The sequence below is a fragment of the Centrocercus urophasianus genome, unplaced genomic scaffold (genome assembly GCF_019232065.1).
Source record: "Centrocercus urophasianus isolate 14NV4802_14NV808 unplaced genomic scaffold, USGS_Curo_1.0 seq_11, whole genome shotgun sequence".
Taxonomy (NCBI): Eukaryota; Metazoa; Chordata; class Aves; order Galliformes; family Phasianidae; genus Centrocercus; species Centrocercus urophasianus.
The window spans coordinates 44,904,032-44,920,179 of NW_024884253.1; the positions used below are offsets into that span (position 1 = coordinate 44,904,032).

Genomic DNA, 16,148 nt, shown 5'->3' on the forward strand with positions numbered 1-16,148 from the left:
GATTCATCCTCTTTTGCACACCTTCTGCTTTTTAAACCCAATGTTCCCTTGCATGGCCCACTTTCCAGTTGGATGGAGCTAAACAGCTATTAAATTAGGAAATCTTAGCCCATGTGGCCCCTAGGTCAGCAGGGCTGGACTGCACCACCACATTAACACGCAGGGTGCAATGAACTGAAGTGGTCCAGCACCATGATAGTCTCCTTGGGTCTGCTAAGCAGGTCTGATACAGACCAAACCCCAGGAGAGGCTGTTTGCTACAAGCTGCTCTCTGAGGCCTGTGCCACTGTGTCCATCTGTTGGTCCTCCCATCAGCCCTGGGATTACACAGGCAGCCTCAGCCCTCTGGGTTTTACAGGCTGAAAAGCAAGCAAGCAGGCAGGTTCTCAGCTGGTGCACAGCAGCATAGCTTCACTGCAAGCAGAAGAGCTGTCCCACTTCACCCCAAATGGATCTTATTCTGAGGAAGGTGAAGAGATGCATTGCAGCCACTCACAGGGCTGTCGGCATCCCTGTTCAGCAGCACAGCCAGCGTAGCTGGAAAACACACAAAGTATAAAGTCTTGCTCCCAGCGGCGAAGCAATGCAGAGGACTGGTCCTCAAAGCCAACCAGAGGCTTTCTATTCCCCTCAGCAGCTATAAACTAACACCTTCTCTTTTTCAGAGCCTTCAGCTGTGGTTGCCCTTCAGACTTCACCACCAGAGGATGCCAGCAGAAAGGCAAGGGCTCTGCTGCCCCATTTGCTGATTTTTACATACACAATAGACCTACCTCCCACACTTTAGCTACTGTGTGAAGGCCAAGAAAAACCGTTATGGTCCTCCCAAGGCATTTAAGCAGAAATACAACATGTGTGCACAAGAGACACTCATGTTGGGAGGTGCAGGACCCCAGTTGTACATACCTCCAGGAGGCATGCATACAGAGGGAAGTTCTAAAAATGCCACTCATGGCACAGACTCAGCTAGGCAGAGCGAGCATTTTGACTGAAGAACATCATTGAAGCCATCTGACATGCTGCCTGCATCCATAGCTTTCAATACAGATAAACTGCTGTGGCTGAAACAAAGGAGAAGGCGCGGTGTACAGAAAAAAAATGATACCCTTTTATTTGTAGAGCTCTGATGAAACAACTTTCCAAATGCCATCCCATTTAAAAAACAATGGAAACCAACCTAACGATGTGTCAGTCACACTATACAGATCGCATCCTAAACTTCAAAGATGCCTAAATATCTTATGGAGTATTTACATATGTATCGGTTAGGTAGTAAAGTTTCATTGCAGTTTGTTTCTTTCCAGTACAGGCTTCTTCAAATGGCAAAAAAATAACCAACTGGGGATGCATTTGCTTTTTTGTACAAAACTTAGGAGCAAACAGCTAGGGCAATTTTCCTGAGAGAAGGCTTGTTCTTTGAAACTCCTGCTTTAGCAACTGGAAATACAGAAAGTGGATGGGTTTTGTTGCACTAAAAAGCCTAAGGATGCCTAGTTAAGTTTTTCTTTTAAATTATTTACGTACCATTAAGTTAAAATGTTTACATTCATTCATTCGTATAAAAACCGTTGTTAAATCTTATGCAAATGATTTAACACTGATTGCTGCAACGCAAATTGCACTTCTTTTAAAAAAAATTATTGTATATATGGAAGAAAAAATATCTGATTGCTACCCTGTTTACAAATTTTGACTGACTCTATACAGTTCAGTCACAAAATATGAACTTTCATAAACCTCAGTCACAGTGTACTTCAAAAGTTATAGCGCAGTCTTGCAAGGTGAGTAAATATCTTAAACAAGAACAAAATGTCCTTCACCAGCTCGACCCCGTGAGGTTTGTACCAAAGGCTGTGATTTTCTCCCCCGGGCATCGCTGGGCTCTGGCACAAGGGAGCAGAGCAAGGCAGGCACAGGATGGGTGAGGAGGTCAAATGTCCGGCTCTGGGCGCCCACGCTGACTCCAGCAGTACACGCTACCAACACTTCAGAGAGTATCTGCTTATCTCTAATAATTCAAGCCTCCCCAATGCTGACGGCGTCTGTCAAATTCTTGGGAGGAGAAGGTGATGAGAGAGTGGAAACAAATATACAATTAGAAAGGCAGCACTGCTGGATGAGTGAAGGTGTGTTTCTGGAATCTATCAATAGGTCTAGGTTTCTCTTTTTTTTTTTTTTTTTTTTTTTTTTTTTTTTTTTTTTTTTTTTTTTTTTTTTTTATTTTTTTTTTTTTTTTTTTTTTTTTTTTTTGAGTGTGTATGGCTGCATTAGCTATTCCCCAGTGGGCACTTGCTTTCCCTACAGTTTTCTTGCATAGATGAGGATGAGGATGCTTCGGCAGAGCCTCTTAGGGGAACTGAAAGCCACCTCTGCCACCAAGGCACGGAAACAATTTCAGAGGAGCGTCCCTAGCCAGCACTCTCGCTGCCACCGCTCCACAGAAGAAACCCCGCACGACATCTGGGGGCTGCTGCTCTGTGCCGGGATCCAGCTTGGCTGGCAGCGGGTCATGCCAGAGCCAGGGCACACCAATGATCCTGTCTGACAGACGCCGTCACCTCAGCCGTGGAGGTCAGGCTGACTCCTGTGTACAGCCCATCTTGACCTGAATACTTAAGGTTGCTGCTTTCGGGACTGGTGCTCTCTCCCGGGCCGGACATCACTGATGAGCTTGCCTGGAGAAGGATGGAAAGGAAAGGGAGATTTCACTGAGAGGGTAAGCTTCGCACTGCTTTCCTAAGCATTTGTGAAAATCCAGAGTTTGTGCTCAGCTCTTGAAACCACAGAAGACCACAGAATAACTGAGGCTGGCATCTGGCCCCACCCCTGCTCAAGCAGGACCACCCTGAGCAGGCTGCCCAGGCCTGTGTCCAGGCAGCTGCTGAAGATCTCAAGGAGACTTCACAGCCCCAGTAGGCAACCTCTCACCACCAGCCCCCAAACACTATAGCTGAATCAATATTTTGGGAACAGCCTCTTCATTTTCCTATGCTGGCAAGGCCTAACTAGGTTGAAAGCTGTATTTGGAGAACAGTACAGTGGTTGTCTTCACAGCAAGGTGGAAAAGAAAGAGCATGACATGCAAGAAAATATGTGGAAATTAGACAGTAAGGGAGGAGGTGTGCATGATGAAGAATGCAGCGCATGTGTCTCACCACTCACTAATGAAGGAACACAGAAGCCAGCACCAAACATGTGACCCAGGTATGGTGGCACTTCTAGTTTTGCTCCCTCCATGGGAGAAGCCCAATGCATCCAGCAATGGGTGCTGAGCACCTCCTGGAGGTCAGATTTCTTTGTCTCCCGCAGACTGTAAGACATCTAAAACCACTCCTCTCCCTTCAAAATGCTCACCAGGATCCCTTAATCCCCACAAGACTAACCACTATGGGAGATGCCTTTTTTATCTCAAGCAGAGCAACTATGCCTCTGACCCAGGAGCATGTTTGCTCCATGCCACCTACTACTACCACCTACACACCCAAAACAAAGCATAGGGAACCCTGGTAGGCACAGAGCTGAAGCTCTGACCAGCGCTGTAATCAGGTCATTTGTTTTAATGGAGAGACAGGGAGTTGCAAAGACAAAGAAACAATCATTTTTTCCATAAGGCTGAGCAGATCCACTAGAGAAAAATTTGCTGTGCCAGACAGAGAAGGGGCAACATTTTCACCTGATAAAGGAAATGTTTAAGAGCTGACTTCATGCAAAGTTAACTCTTGGATATGTCAACTTTGAAACCTTAATTTACTTGTTAATGGATAGTCTTCGGACAGGATTCCTTAAAAAGAGGACAAAAAAAAAAAAAAGACTATCCTAAACTGTGATTGCAGAAGCTTCCTGCCTGCTGTTTAAGTGAAAAGTATACATATTTAATCATTTTACAAGAGTAGAGCTCTTGGCTCTACTGGAGCTATGCCAACCTAGCAGTTTGTACATAGGAAAAGTGGGGTTTTGCTTTTTCAAAGGCAGTTTCTGAGCTGCAATTCGCAGTGCTTTTGTTGCTAACCCAGCTGAAGCTTCACCTGACAGAGGTACTCATTGCCAGCATTGCCAGTGGTCAGTTCTGTCCGAAACAAACCAAAGGCCAATATTTTCATTTTTCTCTTATTAAAATGTCTGATGGCTGCTATTCTTGTCCCCAATTTCGTCAGCTGTTAGGCCAAAATACAGAGAGTGAAGAAACAACCGCTGCTGCAGAAAACAGAATGACTCCAATTTGAGAAAAAGTATTTTTATATTATCCCTCTATCAGATACACAGTTACTGTTCAGTAACAACTAATCTCTGTATCCTCTTTATCTGTGCATAAGTAATTAAATGAGACAATTTTCACAAGAACCTTCAGGTCCATTTGTGGGTCTTGCATCAACCCAGGTTTTTTAAATTCACATTCATCGTGTGGACTTCTGTTGGCACCACATACCTATTTTTTTTAACGGATTGAGTGCCCCCACACTGGAAGAAGGGTTTAAATGTGTTCAGCTTTAGCCAAAAACGCCAGGAGCCGCTTTGAAAGGTTCCTGTTTGCCCATATTTGCCGCTGTTGTTCCGGTAGGCAAATATCTTATCGCCGCCTATTTTTTCCGGGCTCGGAAAATGTAGTTTGCCCTTTTCCTGATTCAGTCCCACAGAGGTGGGGCACAGCACTCTGCCCTTTCCATACCGGGTTATCAGCTCCCCCTCCCTCTGGCACCCCAGAAGGGAGGACGCAGAGGCACGTCCTGTTTGAAGGCCGCCCATTCCTACCCAACCACGGCCGGATCCTGGCCCCATTGAGCCAGCGTGGGCAGGACCTGGGCAGGACAGCTGGGCCTGGAAACCCCACCCCAGTAATGTCATGACAAATCCAGACAGCTCAGGCAGCTCCCAAAGTGAGACATGGAAAACAAACTCGTGAAAAGGAGGTGGCTGAATCTTTGAGCGAGGTGACCCAAGCCTGCCTACCTCCTACTTCAGCAGGGGAAAGGCAGCAGAAGGCTGATTGGTGATTAGAGGACATTTGTTAGCTGGAATAAATGAGCTGAACATTGCTGCTGAAGTCAAGAGGCTACTCCAGTTCACAACAGCTGGCTCAATCAATGAAATAATGGATTTGTTTTTACTGCTGGTATCTGATATTAAGAGAGATAATCAATGAAACTCAACTTCCTGAAGAAAAAATGATTGAAGTCCATTGGGAAGAACCTGCCTCCCGAACAAACATCTGTATCTGTAAAGGTGGTTGAAGGATCCCACCTTCTTTCTACACAAAGCAGCAGGAGCCAGTTATGGAGCAGCCTGCAGGCAAGTCATCTGGATCAGAGGTGACCTCTCTGCAGAGGATCTGCCCTCCATGCTCACAGCCAGACCCTGGCCAGATCCACAGAGGGATTTGGACACCCACATCCTCCCCAGTCCTGCTAGCCTGGAGCAGGAGCAAGCTGCTCAGCACAGCAGTAGGGAAACATCCCTGGCTGGAAGACTCATTGTTTATTCTACCCACTCCTTCCTGCACCGTCTGTCTGCCATGGAGACCAGGGAGAGGGGAGGGTGCTGAAAGGCAAAGTCTCTGGTCAAAAAGTTGCGCTAACATCTGGAAGGGGTGGCTGAGAGCCTTGGTCTGAACCTCTGTTCTATCAGATAGACCTTTGCTCCTTCTGCTTCAAAAGTTTAAAACACTCCAGGAATTTTGGACATCACACTAGGTCTGTATCTCAGCCAATAGGCTGATCCCTTCCTCTCCTATTAGCACAGTTTAGCTTTGCTGCACTTAAATAATAACTGTAGTCAGCTGAAACACACTTGCAAAAACGTATTTCATGTATAATGTATTTTGGCAAATGGCAGTGAGCCCTTTATTTTCCAGTCTCAGCTTCCCATCGGTAACTGCCATCCCCACTTTCTCCAAATACTCTCTCTCCTTTCCAAACAGGGGTTTCAGTACTGCAAAACCACAGCTTTTCCCTGATTTAGTGACCCCCTTGCTACGCAAAGCTGTAATTTCTTGCTAGTCTAATTGATCCTTTTGTTTATATTACAGATGTGTAAGTTTACATATCTTCTAATCTCTCCTTTGTATTATAGCAACATAAATCTGTGGTTAATACTTCATTAATTTCCTGAAGGAGGCAACTTCCAGCATGGATATGGGAAAGCTGATGACCCCACTGCTGATGAGGGCTGTTTGAGCAATTGGTTTCATTGCTTTTGCAATAAAGCTAAACAAAGCAAAATATATGCGTCTAAAACCATGTATAATGCTTGAGTAGAACAAAAAATACTCCTTATTCCTTGGTTTTCCCCACTGAAACAAAAGAAAGGATGGATTGCTTTGTTCTATGTGATACAAAAATAAATGCTTTCTCTTGAACACGTGTATACGCAGAAAAAAAAAAAAAAAAGTGAACGGCTAAATTTATAAAACTGAGTGGGGAGAGGGAAGCAGAATCCTATTTTGTGCAAGAGCAAAGACTAATGCAAAAGAGGAAAGAGAATGTGGATTAATTCCCTGACAGGGAAGATTTAAACTGACATTTCATATCTCCTGCATAATGCCCTGACTACCAGACTATTTGGTGTTTTAGGTTGCCACGTTCCTCATGCCTCCTACTGATCTTATTCCACCTGCTTTAAATATTTACTCATACCAGGACTGAGGCACTGTGTTCTCATTTTCCAGGTAAAAGTCCTAACGACCGTGCTGGTGAGTCTTTCTCATCAAAGCTACCCCAGCAGCTAACAAACTACTCTATATTAACTGAAATCTCATCATCACGTAGTCTGAAGGACTCTCAGCCATTTAACTTTCCAGTGTCCAGGTGGCTGGGAAATATTTTTAAGAGGCTCATCCACACTCTGGGAGATACTGTACTCACATTGGTTCCCCTGTCCTATCAATCTGCTACCTAGAAGAGCGCAAAAATCAAAACCTCCAACAATCTCTCTCCAACGAACCCTCTTCTGAAAACAAAATAAAACAAGTATGTGAAAGCTAATCAGTGAATTCAGCTCAGGCTGTCTTGTCATCTGGGGAACGGCCAGAGCTGTATTTTTCTTCCTCCTTACCAACTGCAAAGGTTGGTTCCTTCAGCTCTCCCACTTTCCATACTACAAAACCAAAAAGCCAGTCCCGAAGCACTTTCTGCAGGTCAGCCTCCAAGGAGGTAAACACATGTTTTACCTGCAAGATGCCTGTCCTGAGTTATTCTACAGTTACTCTGTGGCATGCGGTTACAGTCCTTCTCAGATAGCTCCCGATTGGAGGTAAGGGGCATAGCATAGTCCTCTGCAAGAGCAGCTGCTCTGGTGCTGCTGAGCCTCTACTGACATCAGCTCTGGCTCAAAGAGCCTCCATGCCCTGCCATGAAAAGCAGATTTTACAGCAGTTTTCATCCTGCCTTTTGTCCTAATAAGGGAATAAAGCCCTTCTGGTAATCACATCAGTCGGAGCCCCTGCATGGAAATGTATGGGTGTGCACTAAAGACGGTGCCCCTCGTTTAGCAAATTATTCTGCATAGCTTTTCTCTGTGCTGTTTCACCAGCAACAAAGGGAAAGCAGGTATGGATGCAGATGCAGGCTGCCTGAAACCTTCTTTTTATGGGGATGTAAGGCAACTTCATATATCATGCAGCTGGGCCTTTTCCATATTAGTAACACAGGACTCCCAGTACTTACACTGCTTAGGAAAACAGAAATGGGCCTAAATCCTAGATCCAGATGTGAATTTGGCAAATAGCTCCTTTACAATGGGGCAACGAAATATCTCCGATCCGAACACTTTTACATTTTGAGATGTTTGAAATCCACTTTGCACCCATAGCAATTCATTAATCATATCTTTTAAATGTTTAAACTTCAGCTAGAACGTAAAATCAACATTTAAGGTTCTTGACAATTTCTCTTGAAATTGGCATCGCATAAAGTTCCCTTCATGAAATAGAGTGTCTCAAAGACATTTTGTTGAGTAATTGCTGCCCTCCTCTTTTTCTGCCCTCCCCTCTTTATTTTACTTTAAAACAGATAAAGAAAGGTAGGGCAAAAAGTGAGTATTACTGACACAAATGAATTCTGCTGAATTTCATTTCCATTATATTTTTACATGACTAGGAGCTCTTTTGGCAGCCTCCCACAAGAGACATAATAAATTACTTTTGTACCAGTAGAGGAATTCATTTTCTCTGTTTCATTTAGCAACAACATGGCAGTGAATTTCAGACAAGAGTTTCTAAAACGTCATCATATTTTTTCTGTCTAATGTTGATTTGGCATTTTTCCCTTTCTCGCAGAAGGGCCAGAGAAGAAAAAACAGAGTAAGGCAACAACAAGTTGCCATGTCAGTTGTGCAATGTGCAGGTAATGGACAAGTACACTCTCTGAACAGGTGCCCAGGTTACAGCAACATCACCCTTCTTGTTAAGGCAACCAAAGATTAGAGAGCCTGGATTCATCCATCCGAGGGCTTTTACCTTCTGACATGGCCTGAAGAAGCTTATTCTCCTCATGCAAAGCCACTGCCTGTGCTAAGAATAGACACGAACCTTCAGGCTATCAATATGTAAGCTCAAACATGGGGGAAAAAAAAAAGGAAAATAGAAGTCCAGTAAAGTATCTGTGCTTCACACACATGATCAGATTAAAGGCTTCCATGTTCTAAAATGCTGCATTCCCTTCCCTCTTGACAGCTTCAATGGGCCTTAAGAGCACCCAGCTCACGGCGTTTTGGCTTACATTCTTCTCCATCCCACTGAATTGCTGATGCTTGAGATACAGCCCACCTCCATTGCTTCCTTTTACAGAATTTTTGCACACAAGAGATATTTTGCAAGTGCTTTGTACATGCAGGCCACATGTACATACATTCCAGGAGAATCATAGTAGAGAAAAAGCTATGACTGTCCTCTCTTAGCCTGATCTGCAGAAAAAACAGGGATGTGCTGGCCCCGGGGAAGCCTTCATGTAAATAAGAGCAGCCTCAGGATTTCTGCAAGTCACTCATAGTTGCTAGCATCTCCCTGCTCATCTTTTGCCTTGGGAACACTCAGCTCTCTCTCCTCTTGCACGCACACAACTCCTCCTACTAAAATCGTATCACAAACTGTATCACTAAAATGATAAAAGAAATATCACTAATATATGGGTGCTGACACACTGTCCTAGAAAAAGAAAACAGACGACAGCCAGCCAAGAAATTGGCAGCATGGGGAAAAGGGGGTCTCTCCATAAGGTCTCTCCTTCCAGAGGAGCGCACAGCTGCACCACCTACAGCCCACACCTCTGAGACTCCGGGTGCATTTTGCCGTTAGTTCTGCCCATTGTATAAATCACACAACATTCCTCAGATCAGTAAGCATCCAAAGGGAAAATCTGGCTGATTTTTTTTTCCCTTTGGAAATATTAGGGGAGAAATTAAAAAATAGTATTCAATGCAGAGAGCACGAAACCCAGCACAGTGCACTTTTTGGTTACTGTTTATCCCTTGCTTTTTGTTTGTTTGGTTTTTTTTTTCTTTTTTTTTCCCCAAGGGATCTGTTTATTTTATTGGACTGTCAGGGTTTTCTCATTGTCAAAGAGGAGCCCTGTTAATAATATCCTTGCCTGACAGCATCAGAACCAAAAACCCAGTGCTTCTGAAACTTGGTGGCCCTGCCAGCCAACAAACAATTGCATCTGCTAAAATTGCTTTCTGTTGTTTCTTTCCCTCTGTACAATGAAACTTTGAATGTCAGCAATTGAACGACTAGATTTAATAGAAACTGGGATGTGGGAGTGCTGGGACATATTGAAAAATACTTATTATAAACAGTGTCTTCTTTTTATTAAAAAAGAGAGAAAGTCACATTAGGAAAGCTTTTGAAATAAATGATGTGGTAGATTGAAGGATATGAAGATCAAAAGGAGTGTGGATATGGGTACGTGTAGCCAAAAGGTTAGGAATTAATCTGTATTAAGGCGTGCAATTTTAACAGTAGTATTTGTTATCAAATGTGATAACTGAGCGAAGAAAGGCAGTCTGAGATGGTATGAGCATGTGACTCAAAACTACTAGAGCTCATGGCTGTCAGAGGCTGAGCACCCAACCCTGGAGGAGCCCTCCGCTAGCAGCGGGCTGATGCACACACACTGCAGTCAGCTGGCATTCTCTGCCTGCTTTCAGCTCGGTCTGAGTCGGAGTGTAGGAATAAAGCTGAGTTTAAACCAAATGGCATTATGCTTCCCTTCAAATAGCAGGACAAACTCTTATCAGAGAGCATTTCAGAAAGAAACGGCATGTGCATAAATGTTTCTTGAAAGGATCAATTGGGTACGGTTTGTTGGTTTTGCTTCAGAGAAAAACCTTTGAGAGGGAAATAAGCAAAACACTTCAATACAAAAGGGCTTGGGCTAAGCCATGCTTAACTTAATCATAAAAATTATATAGATCTTAATTAAGGGGTTTGTAAAGTACTTAAGCTTGTCGATCTGTTTACAGCTATATGTGATATCTTCCGAAAATCTTGTTCTAGTATCAGCTAACAAAAGTGGAAAGTTTATTTAGATTATTGTTCTGCTAGATAAGATAAAAGTTGTGATAACACCGCGCAGTGATCAGCCTGCTTAGCAGTATGGATGCTGCATCAGTACTCACCCCCGAGGCTGCCGGCTGTGTGCTTGGGGAGGCATTTTTGCTACAGTCATCTGAGTTAGTAGAAGACGTGGATGTTGGAGTCATAGGAACTGCAGTAGTACTGTTACCTGAAAGATCAGGGTCCGGCATTAAAAACAAGAATTTTCCAGCCAAGGAAAAAAATTCTAGCATCTCAACTATCTTATTTTTTCATATTTACCAGAGCATGCCTTTGACTTATTTATGTTCTTAGGTTTTCGTTTCCTTGTCTGAATTCCTTCTTTCTTCATAGCAAGCGGTCGGGGAACCTGAAAAGAAAAAATTTCCACACCAGTCTTAGAGCTGTGCTTGTGCTCTAGTGACCAAAAATCAAAACTAGACTATAAGAGTGAAGAGAGATGTTCCAAAAGCCTGTTCAAGTCATTTTTCCAGTCACAACGTAGCAATTCCAAAAAACATTGTATTTTATTTGGGCAAAACCATGAGTTGTTTCAAGGGGAGTTTTATCAGAATAAAGAAGAGGGAAAAGGTTTTTGTTGATGTAGGCTAAACAGCTTTTCCAACACCTCAGTCGGTCCACAGATTAACAGCATCAGTTTAAAGGGAAAAAAAAAGCACTGTTTGGCCATAGGTCATACGACGTTAAACTGGACTGGATGTATCTGATCACTAATTCCTTTTCCCAGTCAGTTGGGGATTATCTTCAGAAGTTTGTTCTGGAAAGCAAGAATGCAAATGAGGGGAAAAATTCTCCTCTCCTTGCAGACCAGCTATGCGAACCAGATCAACACCAGTAAGCTTTTTAGGACAGAAGCTTCACACCATAATCAGCGTGGCATTTGTTCTTATAAGCAGTTCTGCATGTGATACAGGTTTAGAGTATCCAAATTTATGTCTGTAGAGAAAATGATTCAAAAGTCAGCTTTGTGTTTTCTGTATAATCATAGCGATTATACAGAAAACATTGGCTTAAGATGTATTTTCACTTCATGATAATATGAGTTTGGAAAAATACAGTTCAGCCATGTGCTTATTATCATTACAATGTTTAAACCAGTGATAAAATTTACGTTTTTTTCAAAGGCTGGACCACGTACCAACCACTCCTAACGCCCACTTTCTTCAAACACATGTGCTCAGCTTTAACATAACCCAGTGGGTCATCATGGTCTCCAAGTCTCAAACCATATTCCATCACATTCAAGTTGTTTTCTTCCTGGATTATTGCCTACCAAGGCTGAAATCGCATATAGAGTTTTGCTGGCATACCTATGGTTGTAATTACATTTAAAATTTTGCCCGTCCAGACTATGAAAAGCTATCATATTAAATGTCCAGTGTTTTTTTCCCTGTCTGAAATCATGGTGACAAAAAGACCTCTGCCAATTATCCCGAGGCAGTTTCTTCATACATATCTATACAAATTTGCAATGACAAATCCCTGTCATTGCACTGTCAACACCATAACTTGCTAAAAGGAGACAGCCAATTTCCAGTGCCATTTTCAGTCATTTTGTCAATTTTATACACCTCTATCCTTTTTTTTCCTAACTCCATAGTCCAAGACTATTAGAGTCAACAGAAACTTTGCCCTGGCTTTGGGAAGCCAGATGCCACCCACATGCTGTGCCCAAAGCCGCCGCAGGGACAAACCTTCTGCCAGCACTCAACAGAGCCTGGGGGACAGGGCAGCCAGGCGTGAGGGGACACGGTGCACAGGCCAGAGGGAACATGGTACCTAGGCCAAAAGGGACTTTCTTACCCCGTGAAGCTTCATGTAGAGGCCGCATGCGTTGCAGACGGGCTCGCCCTCGGCGTTCCGGCGCCAGAGGGTGGTGGTGGTGGTGTGGCAGTTGGCACAGGACAGGCCGAGTCGCCGCGACGAGGGCTGTGGGCATGGGGAGGCAAACACACGTAAACAGGTGGGCAGGAGCAGATGGTCGGTGTTTTTGCAGTTGACATTCAAAAAGCAGGGATGGTGGGGGGCTTTTTTATAACATTTCTAAAGGATATCCTAGAAGTGACGCAAGATTATCCTCATTTTCAAGGCTGGAAAGATGGTTGGAAGGGCCTGCAAGTCACACTTGGGAATCACTGACTTGGGCCTCCACTGAGACCAGCGGGTTTTTCTCCAGCAGGACAGACCACAACACTGCCGCACCAAACACCTCCCTGCAGTCCCCAGCAATGCCATGATGCCTCCCAGGACGCAAGCAGCAAGCCTGGGCTTAGGCAAGGGAGAGGGGCCGAGGACAGCTTTTAGAGAGTGCAACACATCAAAAAGCATCACTTTGTGGAAAGGCTTCCTTATCATGCTGTGCTATGTTATCGTGTGAAAAACAACGTGTCTCAGGAACAAGTTTTACGGAGGAAGCTTTCCCTCGGCCATCAGAAAAGCTGGTATGGGACAACAAGGTCCACACTGCAAATAAGCCATTTATGGCACTCTTCCGTGGAGTTTGGAGCCAAGATGAGGCAACCCGGTATCAGAAATAACCGCATAACCTGGCGCTTTATGGCTGCAGGCTGTATATCATAAGTGAAGGCAGTCCTCATAAACATGTGAAATGAAGGTGAATGGGTTATAAAAGTTCCTGTAACAAGTGATCTCTTTTACGTTCATCACAAGCAAAGAATTCCAGCTACATCGTAAATCTATTATTTTTCAAAGTATCACATTGTCAAAAAAAATATATTAAAAAAGCTGCGACTGGCTCTGTCTGGCAGCCAAACGAGTTTACGTGGAAAAGTCAGCTTTAGAGAATTGCATTAATCTTATTTTGACTATAAAGCGCCCATAACTGAAATGACTGAGTTGAGGGTACTATGCCCTTCCTCTTGAATCATTTACTGCTGGGTTGTTAGGCACAGCTCGGTCACCTTTGATACCACAGAGCCGCCTGCCACTTGGGAAACACACAGCGATGCTTTCAGCATGGAGAATATTCCAGAGTAATGACCGAGTTTCTTGAATTTGGGCTGTTTCAGTTTCTTTCACGGGAAATTTGTCATTCTAATCTGCCGCTCAGAGCGAGCTCCAGATTTAATAGGATTTGTGCAACTTTGGAGCAGTAATTCATTATTAATTGCACAATAATAACAATTTAAAAAAACAACCAAATATAAGACAGGCTGAAATATATACATATACTTTCTAATCTGAAAAATCCAATTCTCACAAAAGCAGAATTTGTAGTTTCAAATGCATATAAATACGCTGCCCGCTGTGCTCCGCAATTCAGTACGAGTTTCACACGGAACAGGTTATAAAAAAAGTTGGTTGTAACGCATATGTTGTATTTTCTCTCTTCGCAAGCAAAATGCCATTTCACTGCTAAATCCTTCTGTCTGTCGCATGCAGTCTGGTGTAAATCTTCCTTAATTTTATTTCCGTAGCTTTGCTCATTCCTCTATCTAAACAAACGAGAGTTTTGGGGCACGTTTTGAAGCTAAAATGGCTTTTCTGCCGCAGGAATTTTATCAGAAACTTCAGGGAAATCTAAACATGTTTAGCATTTTCAAAACATTTTCCCTTCTCACCTACATATTTCCAATGGCGTGAGCATGCAGCCGCCTCTGATTTATAGCTCTGGCCAGTGTGCTTGGTGCAGAGTGTTGCACAGAGCTATTTCAGAGTTATTTAGCCGAGGTGTCGGGCTGAAATCAGGCTGCTGCCTGACTCTGATTTGGTCTCCTCAGCCCTCTCCCCCCTCGGAAACGGTGAGAAGGGTCGGGAAGAGGTACGAGCCCATCGAAATCTGCACCCAGCCACGGTGCCGCGGGTAGCTGAGCTTCCCACTAAGGAGATAAAACTTCCTGCAGTGTGATTTGGTGCACGGCCGGCTACAAATACACAGGCACCAAGCGGCAAACAGTTCCTGCCCCAGCGCTACATTAGCTTTGTCCCTTTAATCAGAGGTGAGGTCGCTTTGGGAACGGGGACTGTCCGCTCCCTGAGTGTCCGCTTTTTGCCTTCCCCCATTAAAGGCATTAAATTCAGACCATTGTGAAATAAAGGGTGAGTTTAAACACTATGAAAATAGGGACAGACTGGAGCAGCTGGTTTGATTGAAAGGCTCTTGAAGGGTCGATTGCTTTGCTATGCCGTCTCCGTACACAAGGGTCCAACCATCAGCTCGGATTATAGTGGTGTGATTTATTGTGGCTCGCTCCTAACAGCCATTACCAAGGCACGGATTCTTTTTCCCCGCTGACCTCCACCCAGATTTGCTAAACATAATGTGCAGTTCCCACTTGGTAAATTCTCTCCTCACCTATTCAGTGCCAGCCGGACTCATAAACAGGGGCTCTGGTTTGTACTATTTATTTCCCTCCCCCTGGTTTTAGGAAGATATTTTTAGAAAAATTACCACTCATTTCTTAGGAGTCAAACAAAACAAAGGCTATTATTGTTGTTTAAACAATTGCTTTTCTTTGAATTATATACAAAACTTGCTTACGTTCCCAAGGATCGAGCTCTCGGCAAACAAAGCAGGTCTGCAGAAATTCCTAGCGCTCTCAACAAACACTTTCCAAACCCAATTACTTTTTTTTTTTTTTTTTTTTTTTTTTTTCTCCCAACCCTTCTGGAAACTTTGGAAGTAAACCTCCTCACACCGATGAGCTCCACTAATGCAAAATAAACGCCAAACACCTGTGTATGGGCAGAGGGTCCCAAAGAGAGGTCCTTTGCCTGCGCTACCAGCGCGCTGGCCTCTGAACTGGGACACCTCAGTGGCGTCCCTACGTCTCTCGCACCCAACACCCGGCCCGCAGTCCACACTCACCACTCTCTTCTGGGGCTTGATGAGGGGCCGGCTGAGGCCGTTCATTTTGGTGTAGAGCCCGCAGGCGTTGCACAGGTAATTCCCGGTGCCATCCCTCCTCCAAAGCGGGGTCTGGATGGAGCCGCAGTTGACACACTCGCGGCTTTCAGAGAGGTCTTCCAGCAGCTCTGCGGACAGGAGCAGGGCACTGCGATGAGGCACGGCTGAGCCATTCCCCCGCAGGCCCCGAGATTAAATTTTTTAAAATTCCCCCCCACACCACCTAATTTGTTGTTGTTTTCCTTTAATCCCACCAGGCTCCTAGCGCAGCTGCTGCTGCCAAAACGCCCTGCCGAAATGCCTTGCGGCAATGCCCTGCCGTAATGCAAGCCGAAGGCTCCTGCTCTTCGCCCCCAGATCCGAGCCCACCTGCGGGCCCGGGGCGGCTTTGCTCGGTGTCCCCGCAGGGCACGGAGCCGTGCAGCTTTCCGGTGAAAAGCGCCCAGCGAACGGGTACGGCTTCGACCTGAGGGAGCCCGGTCTCCCAGCTACAAAGGGGAACGAACGCTTAGCTTATTTGGTTCAATTCGTCCTCGGCGGGAGAAAGAGGGGGAAATGGAAAAATCGGCAGCGTTGTGCCACAATGTTCCGAAGGCTGCGGAGCGCTGGGAGAGCGCTGAGCACGGCATGGAGCAAAGGAAACGCGATTGTAAAAGCGAACACCTTCCCTCTGCGAATCTCCGTGCTTTATCTATTTTGTGGGGGGGGAAAAAAAAAAAAAAAGAAAAAAAAAAA

The 16,148-nt window shown here is 44.6% G+C and overlaps 1 protein-coding gene across 16 annotated transcripts in view; it reads right to left on the reverse strand.

Annotated features, from left to right (window-relative positions):
* Positions 1–16,148, reverse strand: part of GATA6 (GATA binding protein 6) — a 159,650-nt gene that overhangs the window by 141,103 nt on the left and 2,399 nt on the right. For 15 of the 16 annotated variants that reach the window (XR_006167138.1, XR_006167139.1, XR_006167141.1 and 12 more), the window contains exons 2-5: positions 15,375–15,541; positions 12,350–12,475; positions 10,808–10,895; positions 10,609–10,715 (exon numbers count right to left, since the gene is read on the reverse strand). Coding sequence is in view for 1 of the 16 variants with exons in the window: in XM_042808850.1 (XP_042664784.1) it covers positions 2,508–2,675; positions 10,609–10,715; positions 10,808–10,895; positions 12,350–12,475; positions 15,375–15,541 (656 nt within the window). In the remaining 15 variants the exon portion in view is untranslated. Of the gene's footprint in view, positions 1–1,086; positions 2,676–10,608; positions 10,716–10,807; positions 10,896–12,349; positions 12,476–15,374; positions 15,542–16,148 lie in introns of those variants that run through there. The other variant, XM_042808850.1, reaches the window with a different exon arrangement.